General features: G+C 38.4%; 1 protein-coding gene across 1 annotated transcript; it reads left to right on the top strand.

Moving 5' to 3' along the window:
* Positions 1-715: 715 nt before the first annotated feature.
* LOC121265686 (uncharacterized mitochondrial protein AtMg00810-like) lies at positions 716-1,865 on the top strand. The gene is made up of 2 exons (XM_041169373.1): positions 716-845; positions 1,162-1,865. Exons 1-2 carry the CDS (start codon positions 716-718, stop codon positions 1,863-1,865), a joined length of 834 nt encoding a protein of 277 aa, XP_041025307.1.
* The last annotated feature ends 14,178 nt before the right edge of the window (positions 1,866-16,043 follow it).

The raw sequence follows: 16,043 nt of genomic DNA, 5'->3' as shown, positions 1-16,043 counted from the left end.
AGATTATGTCCCTACCGCTACATATCTCATCAATCGTACCCCTAGTCGCATTCTTCAGAATAAGTCACCTTTTGAAATTATTTTCAATAAAACATCCAGTTATGATCATCTTTGCGTATTCAGGTGCCTTTGCTATGCACAAACCCTTAATGCTCACCAAGACAAATTTTCCTCCCATGCCACTAAATGTGTTTTTCTTGGCTATCCCAGCACTGATAAAGCTTACAAACTATACAATCTCGACACTCACTCTATTTTTTATTCTCGTGATGTCACTTTCTATGAACGTCACTTCCCTTTCCAGTATATTCCTACTCTCTCTCCTTCTCACCCTGTTCTCCCATTGTCTGTCCCTGAAACTCCTATACCGTATCCTCCATCTCCAGAACCTCACCTAGGTTCATCCGAGCCTTTTCTCTCCTCACCTCCATCTCCTCCACCAGAGCCTTCTCCATCTTCACCTCCCATCTCTCGTCCTCGTTGCACCATCACTTGACCTGCCTATCTTCATGACTATGTTTGTCCTACACTCCACACGGAGCCCACGACACCTTCACCTGCTACACATGCCTCAGGTACTGCTCATCCTCTATATGTTTTTCTTTCATATTCTCGTTTTTCTTAATCTCATCTTACTTTTGTAACTGCCCTAACCACCTATATTGATCCCTTCTGTTATTCTGATGCTATCCGCTATCCTCATTGGCGTGAAGCAATGTCTACTGAAATTCGTACTTTGGAGGATAATTCTACTTGGACTCTTGAGACAATTCCCCCAGTAAAAAACTCATTGGTTGTAAATGGGTTTTCAAAACTAAGATCAAAGTCGATGACTCCATTGATAGGTACAAAACTTGACCCGTTGCCAAGGGTTACACTCAGATTGAAGGTCTTGACTATCATGAGACATTTGCCCGTTGCCAAAATGACTACTGTTTGTTGCTTATTGGCAGTCGCTACCACCAAACATTGGATCATTCATCAACTCGACGTCAAAAATGCCTTCTTACACAGCGATCTTCATTAGTCTACATGACCCCACCTCCTGGATATTGCATAAATGGGAGACCCGTGTCTGTCAGCTTAGAAAATCCCTCTACGGTCTCAAACAAGCCTCCCGCAACTAGTTTTTTAAACTAACCTTTATGCTTCTTGATGCAGGTTTCCATCAGTTTCAGGCCGATCATTCTTTATTTACTCTTGTCAACTCCACTAGCATTACCCTTGTTCTTATTTATGTTGAATATATACTAGTTGCTGGTAACGATACCTCTCAGATCGAGTTTTTTAAAGGACTCATCTCCACCCATTTCAAAACTAAAGACCTTGGTTCTTTAAAATATTTTCTCAGACTTGAAGTTACTCGCTTTCACAATGGCATCTTCCTTAATCAGCACAAATATGCTCTTGATGTTCTTTCCGACAGTGGACAACTCTGTGCCCACACTGCTCATTTTCCTATGGAACAACACTTGAAACTCAGCACCGAAGACGATGATTTCCTCCCTGATCCCTGCCCTTACAGACGCTTAGTTGGCCGACTCATCTATTTGACTATCACCCGAGCTGACATCGTCTATGCAATCAATACTTTCAGTCAGTTCATGTATGCTCCTCGAGTTCCTCACATGGCTGCTGCTACTCGTGTTCTCTGCTACATCAAAAGCGGCCCAGGCCAAAGCATCTTCTTCCCTTCCTCTAGATGTATGCATGTCACGGCATACACTAATTCTGATTGGGCCAGCTGCCCCATCATCCATTGTTCCACCATCGGATACTTAATTCAGTTAGGGACCAATCCAATCTCATGGCGTACAAAGAAACAGACTACAGTAGTAAGGTCTTCTGCCGATGCAGAATATTGAGCAATGGTTGTCACCACCTATGAACTCACTTGGTTGAAGCAACATCTCACTGACCTTGGCATTCCTCATCCCGAGCCCTTCACCTTACATTGTGAAAACCAATCCGCTCTCTACATTACGCACAGTCTCATGTTCCATGAACGTGCCAACACATTGAGATTGACTGTCCAATCGTTCGTGATAAAATTCGCTAGGGTCTTCTTACAGCCACTCACACATCTTCCACTGAACAAGTTGTAGATATCTTCACAAAAGCCTTAGGATGGGATCTTTCTCATCATTTTATACGCAAGTTGGGCATTACGGATCTCCATGTGCCAACTTGAGGGGGGAGTATTGACAGCTACCATATATTGACCGTTGACATTTTTTCAAATTTTCCACCTCCAGAAAATCAGCCACCTTAATTCTAGGAATTTGTTTAAATTAGTCTACTTAACTTTTATATATGTCTCAACACTTAGTTAGCTGTACGTCTATATATTTGATAAGTAATACACAAATAAGTATGCAATTTTGCATAAGAATTATTCTCCCTCTCAATTCTTAACACATAGCATGGAGTTTGTCTTTATATCCTTCACTGATTAAATAGCATGCAGTTGAGGAAGAGCCTTATTTGATATATATATATATATATATATATATATATATGCAGGTGCTACATCAAAGCATCAGACCATTTGTCCGAAAACTAATGATCAGTTGATTCATGGAAAAGTATGTCAGATAACATGAGTGGGATTGGGAGATTAAAAATGGGAAAAAAACTTCATATATTCCAAGTGACTTGCATTTGATCTCGATGAGTTCAAATAATAGATCGGATTTTGATAAACATGTTATTAGTTTAGTTGTACAACAATTCTCCCAATATAGATCTATCGAATACGAGTCACTCCACCCTAACCTAGTTGGTGTGTGAGGCCCACACGTCAGCGTTGTGCATTCCTTCATTGAGACATTGTCGATTTGGGCTGCCTAATTCTAAATATCCAACTATGTTTCATCTTTTCCTACCCAAGGATTTAAATGAGAGGGCATGAAGATTTTTTTCAACAACTTTGGATTATATATGTAACGTATCGTACCCAGAGGTCCAAGAAGTTAGTTTCTATTACCTAAAAATCATCTCCCAACAGTACAAAATATATATATTTCCAAAGGTTCCAAATCAAACATAATTCATCTAATTCAATTAACTACACATAGGAATCTATCAGATCCTCAATATAATAAACTAAATAAAATAGATCAACTGCTCCACATATCTTAAATAACATAATAAAATGAACTAGAATTTACATAAGTCTCCATAAGCCATCTAGACATACTGAAATCCAACTAAAAATAAATCCCCTAATAGTAATAGTACCCTGAGGTACTCAACTCCTATCATTGGCTAATCTTGCCCACACATTTTATTACTGATCCTCAGCTAAATCATCAAAGTCCTATGAAATATTGTAGAAATAAGGGTTGAATTATCAACAACTCAGTAAGCAAAAAACATATATTAGTATCTAAACACAAGCATTTACAGACTTTAGAATGCATAACAAAATATTTTTACTTTCAGAATGAATAAATCAAACATGTTATAAAAAATATGAGAAAGAGTTCAAAAATATTCTTATAAAGTATCATTTGGCATAGCATAACTGAGTTTCATCATCGTCATATCAAAGCATCATATCATAACAGAGGTCATGTTTAACCCTGTGGTAGGGTTGTGCATTTGCGAATAGCCAAGAAGGCTATAAATCACTCTATCACCAAGTGGTGTGCACTCAAACAGAGGCCACTATTATAACCTGTAGCAAGACCGTATATCACTATTATTACCTGTGGCAGGGCCGTATACCACTATTGTTACCCGTGACAGGGCCTATACCACTACTATTACCCGTAATAGGGTCGTATACCACTACTATTACTCGTGGCAAGGCTATATACCACTACTATTAATTGTAGTAGGGTTGTATACCACTATTATCACTTGTGGTGAGGTCTTAACGAAACATAATAGAAACAATATCAGATACAAAATCAGAAAGTCATGTAAAAGGTTTCTCAAATGCCATATCATATCAAAATAAAGTACTGAACAGATTCAGATAATTTCACATATTCAACAATATATTTAGAACATCTTCACATCACATGCATAAATTTTCAAATTTCATATTCGCTCTTTTTGCAAAGTTCAGAAACAGAATGTCAAAACTTTGTTCATGTCTACACTAGTCATGACAGAAAATATTATCTTCTTATATAGAGCTTCATGAGTAATGCAGAATACATGACTGGGGTTGTTTTCACATTTCTTTTCAAAACAAGCATGCATAATTTCAAAATCAACCCCAATTCATTTCTTTTATGCAAAGTTCAGCATATGAACCCCGCTTACCTGACTCTCGTAGTGTATTGTCTAAATCTTGAGTTTGAACTCTAGCAATCTCAACACCTATACCAAAGAATAAGCATTGACATATTAATAACTTACACAAACACCAAACCTACTCAAATACAGCAACTACAACATTCTAAAGGTGGATTAACATAAGCCCATAACTAGTAGTTAATTCATCATACACCCATTAAGCAAAACCACCGCATGTTGAAGCCAAACAACTCACTCCTAACATGTCAAATAACCCAACTGCCTTGACTATTACGTCAAAAGCACATCAAGCATAACAACCACATTTTCCAACAATTAAAACAACCCAACCAGCCACTCCTAGCTACACAGTGCGCATAAAAACTCAACCAACTGTACACGTCAAACATAACAGCCATATATTAAACTAGACATACACATATCAACCAAATAGTCCACCCTGCAAACCCCAAAAACCAACAACTCAACCCCACAAAAGCACACATTAAGTCTCCTCTACTCACAACTCCACAAATTCGAGACTTCCAACATATTAGACAGAAACCCAACAAGAAACAACACCATTTATAGATTCCAACCTTCAACATAACTCATTTAAAGTTCCAACAACTTTCAAACATTCATATCACTTATGTAACATATTCCAAAAATGCGCATAATATTCTGAATATCGTACCTAATCACATGTAATGACCCCATGGAATTAGAGGGTGAAACAATATTGTCTAGGGCATTGGAGACGTCCTGTGATATAAAGTAGTCATGTTTGATCCAAATTTAAATCGGTGGTACCGTACGACAGAGTAGCCTCTGTTAGGGGCCATGTGACAAAACTCACCAAAGAGGGAAAAAATATGCGATGGTCTTGGCTAAGATGAACTCACGACAACGTATGCTTTGACAACAGAAACCCCACACACGGGGCTTTAATGTACTGATAATCTAACAAGATCACATCAGTCTCACTGATAATTTTAAACTATTACATCACTGAACCAAGAGAGAGAGAGAGAGAGAAAGAGTACTTGCAGGGGTGGGGCACGGAAGAAATAGAAGCAACGTCGTCTAGCTTGGTCAAGCATGGCAGGGAGGAATGATCTGTGGAAAAGATTGTGAGTGAAAATTGGAGTGTGTGTGCTTGAGTGAAAATAAACAGTGAGTGAAAGAAGGGCTTATCGTCGTTCGGCACTGTTTTGGTAAGGAGACTCGACGACGATACAAATTTTGAAAGCCCACAAATTGCTGCACAACTGAATCACCCACAATCATGAAAATTCATAGGAGAGGGAGAGAGAATGTGATTTGCACTTAGAGAGAGAGAGTGGTCTGTTGAGAGCAAAATGAGGGTGAGGCAAAATGAAAAAAAAAAACTGCAATAACGTGGGAAGATAGGGAATGGGGAGAGAAAAATTTGGGAGTGGAGGAGGAATTGTCGGGAAGAAGAAAATTGAAAAGGGAGAGGGGACATACCTAAACGACGCCGTTTGGGAGTCTCCATGATTAGGATCTTCGTGGGCCTGGGCCTGTGTTGTGGGCTTGGGTCTTGGGTCCTGGGTATTACATCACCACAATAATTTATGAGCCCGGGATCTTTCCAAAATTACCCGACTAATCTAATTTGGGCTTGTATAATATTGGTCCCTTGATATTCTCCAAAATCATCAACTACACCTTAGCGATTTTAAAATAAAGTTTCGAGCCTATGGGCCTAACTACATTTCAATAAAATTAACTTATTTAATATGGCCCATTAACTCTATTTTAGGCCTAATAATTTATTCATCTTTCATTCCTAATAAATTTTGGATCAGATTGTTACAAGATAAAATTGCTGGATCTTTTTTTGAGAATCATAATTGGATATGAAAAATCCACTAATTGGATTACAAAATCGTTGTTTTAGTGGTCACTTTCATGGCTTGGCTGAGGAGTGAGGAACATGGATTCCTTGTCCATTTACTTATTTTTTGTTTGGTCGGTAATCAATGTATTTTATTCATAAGAGTAGACAAAGCCTAAGTATATAAGTAGTATATATGAGAAATACCTAACTAGAGTTTACAACTGATAGTAAAAAAGTCATGGACATTTAGTTTGTTATATACAATGACCCCTACCCATGAGAACAATCAGAGTTATAATCGAGCCGAGCCAAGCTGGTCTTTGGCTTGCCGAGCTCGGCTTGACTCAAAATACTCTAGCTCTCAAGATTTGTTTTTATTCTTTGTTCGAACTCGACTCGATAAGCTAAACTTTCAACTCGAACTTAAGCTTTAGCTCGTCCCACAAATGAGTTCGAGTCGAACCGAGCTCAAGCTCGAACTGTTTATTTTTTTATTTTTTGAATAAGATTTTATAATTAATAAATAAATAAATAATCTAATATTAAATTTATACAACTAACAAGTAGAACCTCTATTAAATTATAAAATTTTAAAAAATTTATAAATAATTAATATTTAACTAGTTGATATTTATCCAAAACAATAATATATTATATGCCTATATATATTATTAATACATACACTTAATATGATAGCATATATCTATTTCATATATAGTTCTCACATACTAGTATATGAAATTATTAAATTTTATCGACTAATTATTATAAAAATTATAAAATATACTTATGAAGTATATTCACTATATAGACATAACTAATTAGATTACATATTATATATTTAATTATAAAAGTGGTATGCTTCTATTATTAGTTGCTACATATATATATATGTGTGTGTGTGTACACATAGGTGTATGTATATATTTATCAATATATGAATGAGTTTTAATTGAGTCGAGCTAACGAGTCGACTCAAGCATAAACGAGCGAGCCTTAACGAGCCTTAGCCAAGTCGAGTCGAGTCGAGTTTTATCGGGTATGTGTTATTTACAATTTGAGTGGATATTTACTTTCACGAACGAGCTTTTTTTTTCACGAGTCGAGTTCGATTCGAGTTTAATCAAGTGAGTACCGAGCAAGCTATCGAACAGACTGATTCATTTACAACCCTAAGAACAATGTTTTAAAAAGAAAAACTTCCAGCTCCTCCATTCTCTTCTCACGACTTGTAAATTACCGCGGAGACCTCTTCAGCTAGCTAGAAAATCCAACAAATTAAAAGGCATGATCCATGATAAACCGAGTCTTGTAAAGTAGTAATCTCACATGTTCCTCGCCACCTCACAATGTAGAAACAGATGATCTATCGATTCCCTATCTTTCTTGCACATACAATACCAATCCAATACCATTATCTGATGTTTCCTCAGTTATCAGTGGTGATAATTCTACCCAATGCTGTTGTCCAAACAAAAAAAATAGCTTTTGAATGAGCTTTTGTCTGCCAAATGCTCTTCAATGAAAATGTGTGCATGCTTGGGCTCGTTAAAACTTTGTGAAAAGATATGACAATGAACTTGCCTTTCTTAGATGGACTCCAAATCATCCTATCCATGATGCCCTCAGTCATACGTACAGAATATAGTGCCCATAGAACTCTGTGATCATCTCCAACTCCCAGTTTTGGGCTGCCCTAATGAAATCAACACTCCATTGAGGGGAGCCACTAGAAAACACTAAGGGGTCCGTTATCGTTGCATCCTTCACTTGTGCAAGCTCAAATATGGCAGGAAAAGTATATTTGAGGCTTTGTTCACCACACCAGTTGTCATACCAAAATCTGACAAGAGAGCCATCATCCGCTACAAAATGTGTATGTCTCCTGAACATCTCCCAACCATTCCTAATGTATTTCCACAAACCCACCCCATATGGGCCATATACCTCATTCGAACACCAATCACCCCATGTCTCCCAAACCTGCACATCTATAACAGACTTCCATAGGGGCCCCATTTCATGTTGATACCGCCACAACCGTTTACCCAATAAAGCTTGGTTGAACTTCATCAAGTTACGAATTCCTAGTCCACCCCCTGAAGTTGGACTACAAATCATTGACCAATTAACCAAATGAAATTTAAACTCGTCCTCTAAACCACTCCATAAAAAGTCGCGTTGTAGCTTCTTAAGAAATTTTGCAACCTTTGCCAGTAACGGGAGCAAGGACAAAAAATAAGTGGGTAAGTTGGATTGTGTACTTTTAATCAAGGTGAGCCTACCACCTTTGGACAAATACAACCTCTTCCAAGATGCTAGTCTACGTTCCACCTTCACAATCACTACATCCCAAATTTGCTCTGATTTAAAGGCAGCGCCCAAGGATAAGCCCAGATACTTCAGGGGTAGAGAAGATACTTTACATCCCAAAAGAAAGGCTAGAGTTGCCACATCAGGAACAGTCCCCACCGGTACCATTTTAGACTTTAAGAGGTTAACTCTCAAACCTGAGACAACATCAAAATAGAGAAGTAGAGTCCTCAAATATTGGATCTGCCCATTATTAGGTCCACATAAAATGAAAGTATCATTTGCAAACCATAGAGAAAACCACTCTCTACAAGACCTGCAATCATTTTACTAAGAGCTTCCATGACAAATAAAAAGAGTAATGGAGAGAGTAGATCCCCATGTCTCAAGCCATAGGATGAGTCAAAAAACCCTACTGGTGAACCATTTACCAAGACAAAAGCTGGCAATTGAGATGTAGAATTCTACCCAATTCAACAATTTCTCTCCAAAACCACATTTTTCAAGTAGATAAAGTAAGAACTTCCAATTTACATGCTCATAGACTTTTTCCATATCTAGTTTGCATAGTAATCCTTGTTCTCGAGATTTGAGTCATCCATCCAACACTTCATTAGCGATTAAAACCAAATTCAAAATCTGTCTACCTTTAATAAATGCGTTTTGCGGCTTCGAGATTAGCTTGTCCATCACTATACTCAATCGGTTCGCTTGCACCTTGGAGAGAATCTTGTAGACCTCATTCACAAGGCTAATGGGACGGTAACCCCGACCATCCACTGATCCCACCTTTTTAGGAATGAGTGCTAAAAATGTAGCATTCAGACTTTTTTCAAATCTAGCATTATTATGGAAATCTTGAAATACCTGCCTTAGGTCGCCCTTTATTACTTCCCAACAAGTTTGGAAAAAGTCCATTGTGAATCCATAAGATCTTGGGGCCTTGTCGCTAGCCATACCTTAGACTACTTTGCGTACTTCATCTTCTTCAAAGGGCCTCTCAAGTTAGTCATACATTGATCTAATGCTGAAAAAGTTAGTCAATCTACTGTCGGTCTCCAAGGATGTTGTGTAACACCCAGGCCCCCAGAGAAGCCCAACCCGCTTATAAAACGATGTCGTTTTGATAAGTCAATTTATTTACTCTTTTCTCCCTCCTCATTCCCCCAACGATTTCTCAATCTTTTTCCTCCCCGTATTTCTCTCATCCCTATCAATTTTTCATCTCACCATTTCTCCCCACTTCCCTCCATGGACTCTCTCTTCTCACCATTTCTCCCACGTTGCTCACTTGGAAATCACCCTTGCTGTTTAACCTCTCTCTCTCTCGATCTCCCCGTAAACAACCTAGAAACCATCAATAGCCTAAGACACCACAAAGTAATGCTCACCTCAGAAAAACCACCACCGCACGGCCAATCCACGAAAGCACCTTCTCATAGCAAATGAGGCTCACAACCCATGATTTTGCATCACCCAGTAGCTTCGTGATGTCACTCCAACCTGTGCGGGCATCCCTGCTTCTAGTCCCTCTCCACCGCTTGCAGTAGGCATCCGTAATGGACTCAAACACCACCACCTTTTAAGCCAAACCAAATGGCAGAGAAAGCTCTAGCCTTCCCTTGCGCATGAACCTTGAGCCACGAAAGCCTCTACTTTATATGACCTAAAACAAAGGATGCACTTTTCGCCCTTATAAACACCATCGTAAGCCGTTTCTTTCACACGACAAGCCGCTGCCCAAAGCTTCCTCTTCCGCTACTGCTCCAAGCCATAACACCACTAAACCACGACAACCACCATTAGCCAACGGCATCGAAGACTCACGTTGATGGAGACTCGGTCGCTCTGGCTCACAGGGAAAAACCACACTCAGCACAGCCTCCACGGATAGCCTAGTACCACCCGTCTCCGTTCACTTCCCAACCATCGGCTAGCCACCTTGCTGCTCCTTCCACCGACACAAGATAGGCCCCTGTTTCCTCTCACAAAAAACAGAGCACAATTCCTTCCCCATGCACGACAAAAATGTATAGCAATCCCGCAAGCATCCTCAACCACCCAACTCCACAGAAAACGCCGCCCAAGCCTCCACCTTATGATTGCCATAGTTTAAGCACAATAAGAGCACTGTAGGCCACCGTCGCTACACACACAATCTCTCTCCCTCTTGGATATCACGTTTCTAACCACCTATAGTTTTGGCCATCGCTACTCGCCAGCAAGTCTCCATCATCGGACACCGACCACGAACCACCCTTCCCACCTCACGGTTGCACAGTCTAAGACAAACCACCCCTCTCAGTAATTTCCACTCTCTTTCTCCCTCTCCCTCTCTCTAAGCTTAAGATTAACGTTAACATGCATAGGTTACAGTGTATGAATATTTTGGGTCATGGGTTTAAACATGCAAGCTTGCATAAACTATTTAAGGTTGATTATTTTAATTTAAACCTTAAAATTAAGAGAAAAATGGATGTTGGGATGAGGAGATATTGTAGGGTTAAAATGTGTGATTATTTGGCGAATTAGGTGGTAGGCTTAAGAAGAGGTGGAATTAGATTTCATGTGTTAAGTGTTTCAGGTAATCATGGGTTTACTTTTAATCCTTGATCCTTGGTGGAATAAGCAAATCCGAGTTTTTCGATGTTAAATATATATATATATATAAATATATATATATATATATATATATATATATATATATTAGAGTTTAATCATGTGATGGTTTAGAGAAGATATGTGAAAATTAAAATATTTTGGAAACAACCATATTTTAGGATAAGAGAATTTTAGGTTCAGGATATATGAGGTTTTAAGCATTTTAGGTTTTTAATTTGCAAATTATGTGCTTAATTCCAAATTTTGTGCTTATTTATAGGTGACAATTATTACTCGCTCGAGACTGTTGTGAGAAAATTTAGAAAAATTAAAAAGTCGAGGTAAGCAGGGTTCTTATGCCAGACTTTGCATAAAAAGAAAATGAACTGAGGTTGATTTATGAAATTGTGCATGATATGTTTTGAAAAGAAATGTGAAAAATAATCACAATTACGTGTTATGCATTACGCATGAAATCTGTATGAAAGAGAAAATGTTTCTAACATGACTAGTGTAGGCATGAGCAATATTTTGATATGTTGTTTTATGAAATGTGCAAAAGAGCGAATATGAAATCTGAGAATTTTGTACATGTTATATCAAGATGTTCCAAATTCGTTTTTGACTGTGTGAAATGACATGAATATGTTCAACATTCTGTTTGATATGATATGCATCTGAAAAACTTTTAGCATGACTTTCTGATTCTGTTATAATTCTGATTCTGGTTTTGATATGATGATTATGTTATATGGTTGGTACCAACACTTTTGATATGATATGAGTGCACCTACTTTGGAAAAAAAGTGATTTTTTTTTTTTTTATGTGTGCACACTCATGGCTCTGAGAATGAATAAGGAAAAGTTTTACATTTTGATATTATCTGGTTTGGCCACTGAGGATAGCACAACCCTACCATGAGGGTTAAATATGATATATGATATGATATGGTGATATGATATGATATGATACGATACGATACGATATGAAATGATATGATAAGATGAAAATGTTCAGTCATGTTATGCCTAAGGGTCTTTGAATATGAACAGTTTGAAATGTCGCTCTGATTTTCTGATAACAAGTTTCGAGATCTGCATATTGAAACTGAAATATTTTGTTTCCACATACTGAACTCTCTAAAAAGACTCATATTTATATACTAGCATATTTTTTTGCATACTGAGTTGTTGATAATTCACCCCTTATCTCTACAATATTTTCAGATGTTTTGGATATTTCAGCTGAGGATCAAGAATAAAAAGCATGGGTAAGGTTGTGTGAGCATAGCAAATTAAGTACAAAGAGGGTATTTTGATTATTGGAGAGTTTATTTAGTAGTTTTGTTTTGTTCTGTCGATTTGATATTTTGAAAGGTTAACGTTTATTTTGAGGCTTAGTGGTGTCTTACTTTAATGATATTGAGGTAGTTGGTTTAAAACAATGAGATATATGTGTAATTGAGAAATTGGAGTTTACATCTGTATTGTAATATATGATTTTAAGTGAAAGGTAGTAACTCTCTGACTCCTCTGGGATCGGGGCGTTACATGTTGTTCAGCTAGGAGATGTTCATAATACTATGCGATGTGGTTCTTGATGATTGACTGATTTGATTTGAAGAAACTGCTCCATTTATCAACAACGTATCAATAGCGTTGTTCCTCCAATGTAAATTTGCCACCCTATGGAAAAAATTTGTGCACTTATCTCCCTCCTTGAGCAAGAGTGCCATTGATTTCTGTCTCCAAGAGATCTTCTCCATCAATATTACTCTTTCAAGTTCGGTGACTACTTGACTCTTGCGAGCTTTCTCAAGTTCAGAGAGAGTTCTAGCCTCCTCCTCGCCCTCTAGACCTTGTAGCTCCTCTAGAAGGGAACGACATTTTAGAAGTACATGCCAAATACTTGTTCATTTCATTGTTTCAAATAATGTTTCAATGCTTTTAGCTTTCTTGCCATTATGAAACTTGGAGAGCCTTGGAAATCATAGGAAGACCACTATTGTCGAACGCTGTCTACAAAATCGTTAGATTTAAACCACATATTTTTGAATTTAAAATACATTTTTCCTCCTTGGATGCCCCCATAGTCTAGGAGGATAGAGAAATGATCTAAGCATACCCTAAATAACCTTCGCCTTCGCCGAGTGATTCGGATAATGTAACTCTCAATCTGGAGTTAGCAAAAATCTATCAATTCTAGACCAGGATGGAAGTTCACGAATGTTAGACCAAGTGTACGTGCCTCCAGTTAATGGAATATCCATGAACGTCTATTCTGTGATGAAATCAGAAAAATCCCTCATAGCTGGTGTGATGTGAGACATACCTGATCTATCATTCAGGAAATTAGAGACATTGAAGTCACCTCCTATACAACTTGATAACTCCAACCAACTAAGAAGTCTCGCCAATTATTCCTATAGTGACCTTCGTTCCGCATCAATATTGGGGCCATATACTCATGCAAAAGCCCATTGGAACCCATCTTCTACATTCTCTAAGGAGCAGGATATAGTATATTTGCCCACACATTCCTTTAACCTTTCCACCACATTTTTATCAAACATAATAGGAACACAACCAATGCTTCTTTAGAAGGCAAATACGACCACCCAACATGATGTCCTCCCCACAAACTTCAAATTATTTTCCTTGTTATTAATTCTAGCTTGGTTGACTGTAAACATATGATATCCCTTTGCCATTGATGAAGTAAATTTTTGACTTGGAGCTGTTTGTTGTGTTCGTTCAGCCCTCTTATGTTCCAAGAAATTATTTTTGGCTTCATATATGATCGATTGTTACCCACCCCTTGAGACTCCCCCAGCTAGCACTCTTCTCCCCCATCATCATTCATAGCCCATGTTAGCCTCTTGAGTTCCCCCCTCTCTCTCTCTCTCTCTCTCTCTCTCTCTCTCTCTCTCTCTTATCCAAATTAAGTGAAGAATCAATTTTGAATTGTGCACCTCTAGCATCAATAGCTGTAAGTAATGCCAAAAAATTCATCTTCAAAACCCTCACAAGTTATCCCCACACAATACTTGATCTTTATGGCTTTTCTAAATACCTAATATGACACCTTTGGATGGAACGAGTTCAATGGAGTAGGTTTGTCGCCCTCAACAGAGGACCTGCCCCTTACAGGCTCAAGTACAACCAGAGCCCCCTCCACTTCATCCTCCTCTAAATTACCCAGGCCTCCCACATTGTCAAAAGTGACATGTAATGGTTTCTCGACAGCTAGAGGGTCTTATTGTACCAAAGTGGATGCTTGCACGACATGATGGTCTGTCGACTGCCCATTGGTCACTGATAAGAGTGTTTGTGGCTTCTCGTAGAGCTCTTGACCTCTCGGTGACCCTCCCTTCAACTCCACAACATGGATTTGAGGCATTTCCACCACCGGCGTCGAGGACGACATCTCCCAAAGAAGGCCGACGCATCTATTTATGCCTCTTTGCTAGACAGTGGCTCTCCCGTCGTTGAAATCTCCTACTGCAAAGCCTTAACAGATGTTGACAACCCCACCAATGCACCGTATCCTCTACAAAGGTGATCATCGACAAGGTCTCTTGCCGGTGAAGGCCCGACATACCAACTAGCCCATCAGAGGACGTGGAGCTCTTCTTAAATGAAAGCCCAGTCCTTTTAAGGCACCATTTCAACTTGGATTGGGCTTGACGAGTCCGACTTGTATTTAACTTAGCTTTCCCTTTATCAGGCCTTAAGTTCAGCTAGTGTCCTTTTAGTTTTAGCAATTTTGAGCTAGATCTCTTACCAGCCCATTTCAAGCCCAGGTCCGAAACCAAATCCAATTTAGCTGTAAGAGCTTTTATAGCCTTCATTAAAGGGCCAAACACTTCTTTCAAACCAAAAAAGACCCCTGCACCTCCATTTCTACAGAAGCAACATGGGGCAAGCTGCCACCCTCCCTTTCTGGTATAGTCCCTCGACCATTCTCTGTTGCTCTTCCTCTGTTGTCATTTTCCTTTTGCAGTTGCACCAAAGAGTGGTTTGTACCACCCCAGACAATCGTTCATTTCCCAGCAACGCCATCGTCGCTTCTGCATACAATATTTCCTGCCTCCCTAACCCTTTTCCCTTGTCTGTTACTTTGTCCATGGGTGGTACCAACGCTAGCTTCTTGTTTTCCTAACCATACATAGGCAGAGCATGTTTCATTTCCCTTGAGAGGTATTTCCAGCCCCCCTTCCATTCCTTTCCGGATCACTAGAGGACCACAATGCCCATTGTCACCATAGTCAGTTACTTCTAAGTAACACCCGAAATCATTCAAGTGACGATGTACAAATAAAGCCTTCGAGCCATCCCGATACGAGTTATAGAAAGTTTTTCTTCCCGCCGATGAGGTGCAATCTTCTACTATGTTGGCCAGCCAATGAGCACTGCTTTGACTGGAAACCATCTCCTTAGAGGTCTTTCGACTCCTCTCAGTGATGCGTAGACAACTACCTCTTTTAATGATAATGTAAACATCTTCGTCTCTATCAATAGATGTTTTGTAAGACCCATCTTACGCAAATCACAACTAAAATCAGTAGAAATCTTATGGAGAATAAATTCGGCAAAGTTCATCAGAAAATTTTGGCATTGTCCCTTGTCCATTTACTTATTAAAATGAATTTTTGTTAAAAGGATTTGATTTATTCTTAAAAAGATTATGATGACATGTTGCAAGTTCTGATTGAGTCATGTGTTTTTCGTTAATGTTGATGGATTAAAAAAATTGACAGAAGGAGTTATTTCTAAATAAGTAAAAACGGTGTTATTTCTTAGAAAAAAAACTCTCAGCTAAATTGCTAATTCAAAGATATGTATAACATAATGGGTGTGCAATCAAATTTGTTTAAAAAAAAAAAGAGAGTATATGTATCCAATAGAATATACGTATTCAAGTCATTAATAATTTACTTAGGACACTTATAAAAAAAAAAAATCTATTTAGAACACTCTCAATAGATTATTTATCTTATCTTTTAAAATACATCAC

The sequence above is a fragment of the Juglans microcarpa x Juglans regia genome, chromosome 5D, assembly GCF_004785595.1.
Source record: "Juglans microcarpa x Juglans regia isolate MS1-56 chromosome 5D, Jm3101_v1.0, whole genome shotgun sequence".
In the NCBI taxonomy this organism is placed as follows: Eukaryota; Viridiplantae; Streptophyta; class Magnoliopsida; order Fagales; family Juglandaceae; genus Juglans; species Juglans microcarpa x Juglans regia.
The sequence above is the reverse complement of the archived record's forward strand: the minus strand, read 5'-3'. Positions and strand labels throughout refer to the sequence as shown.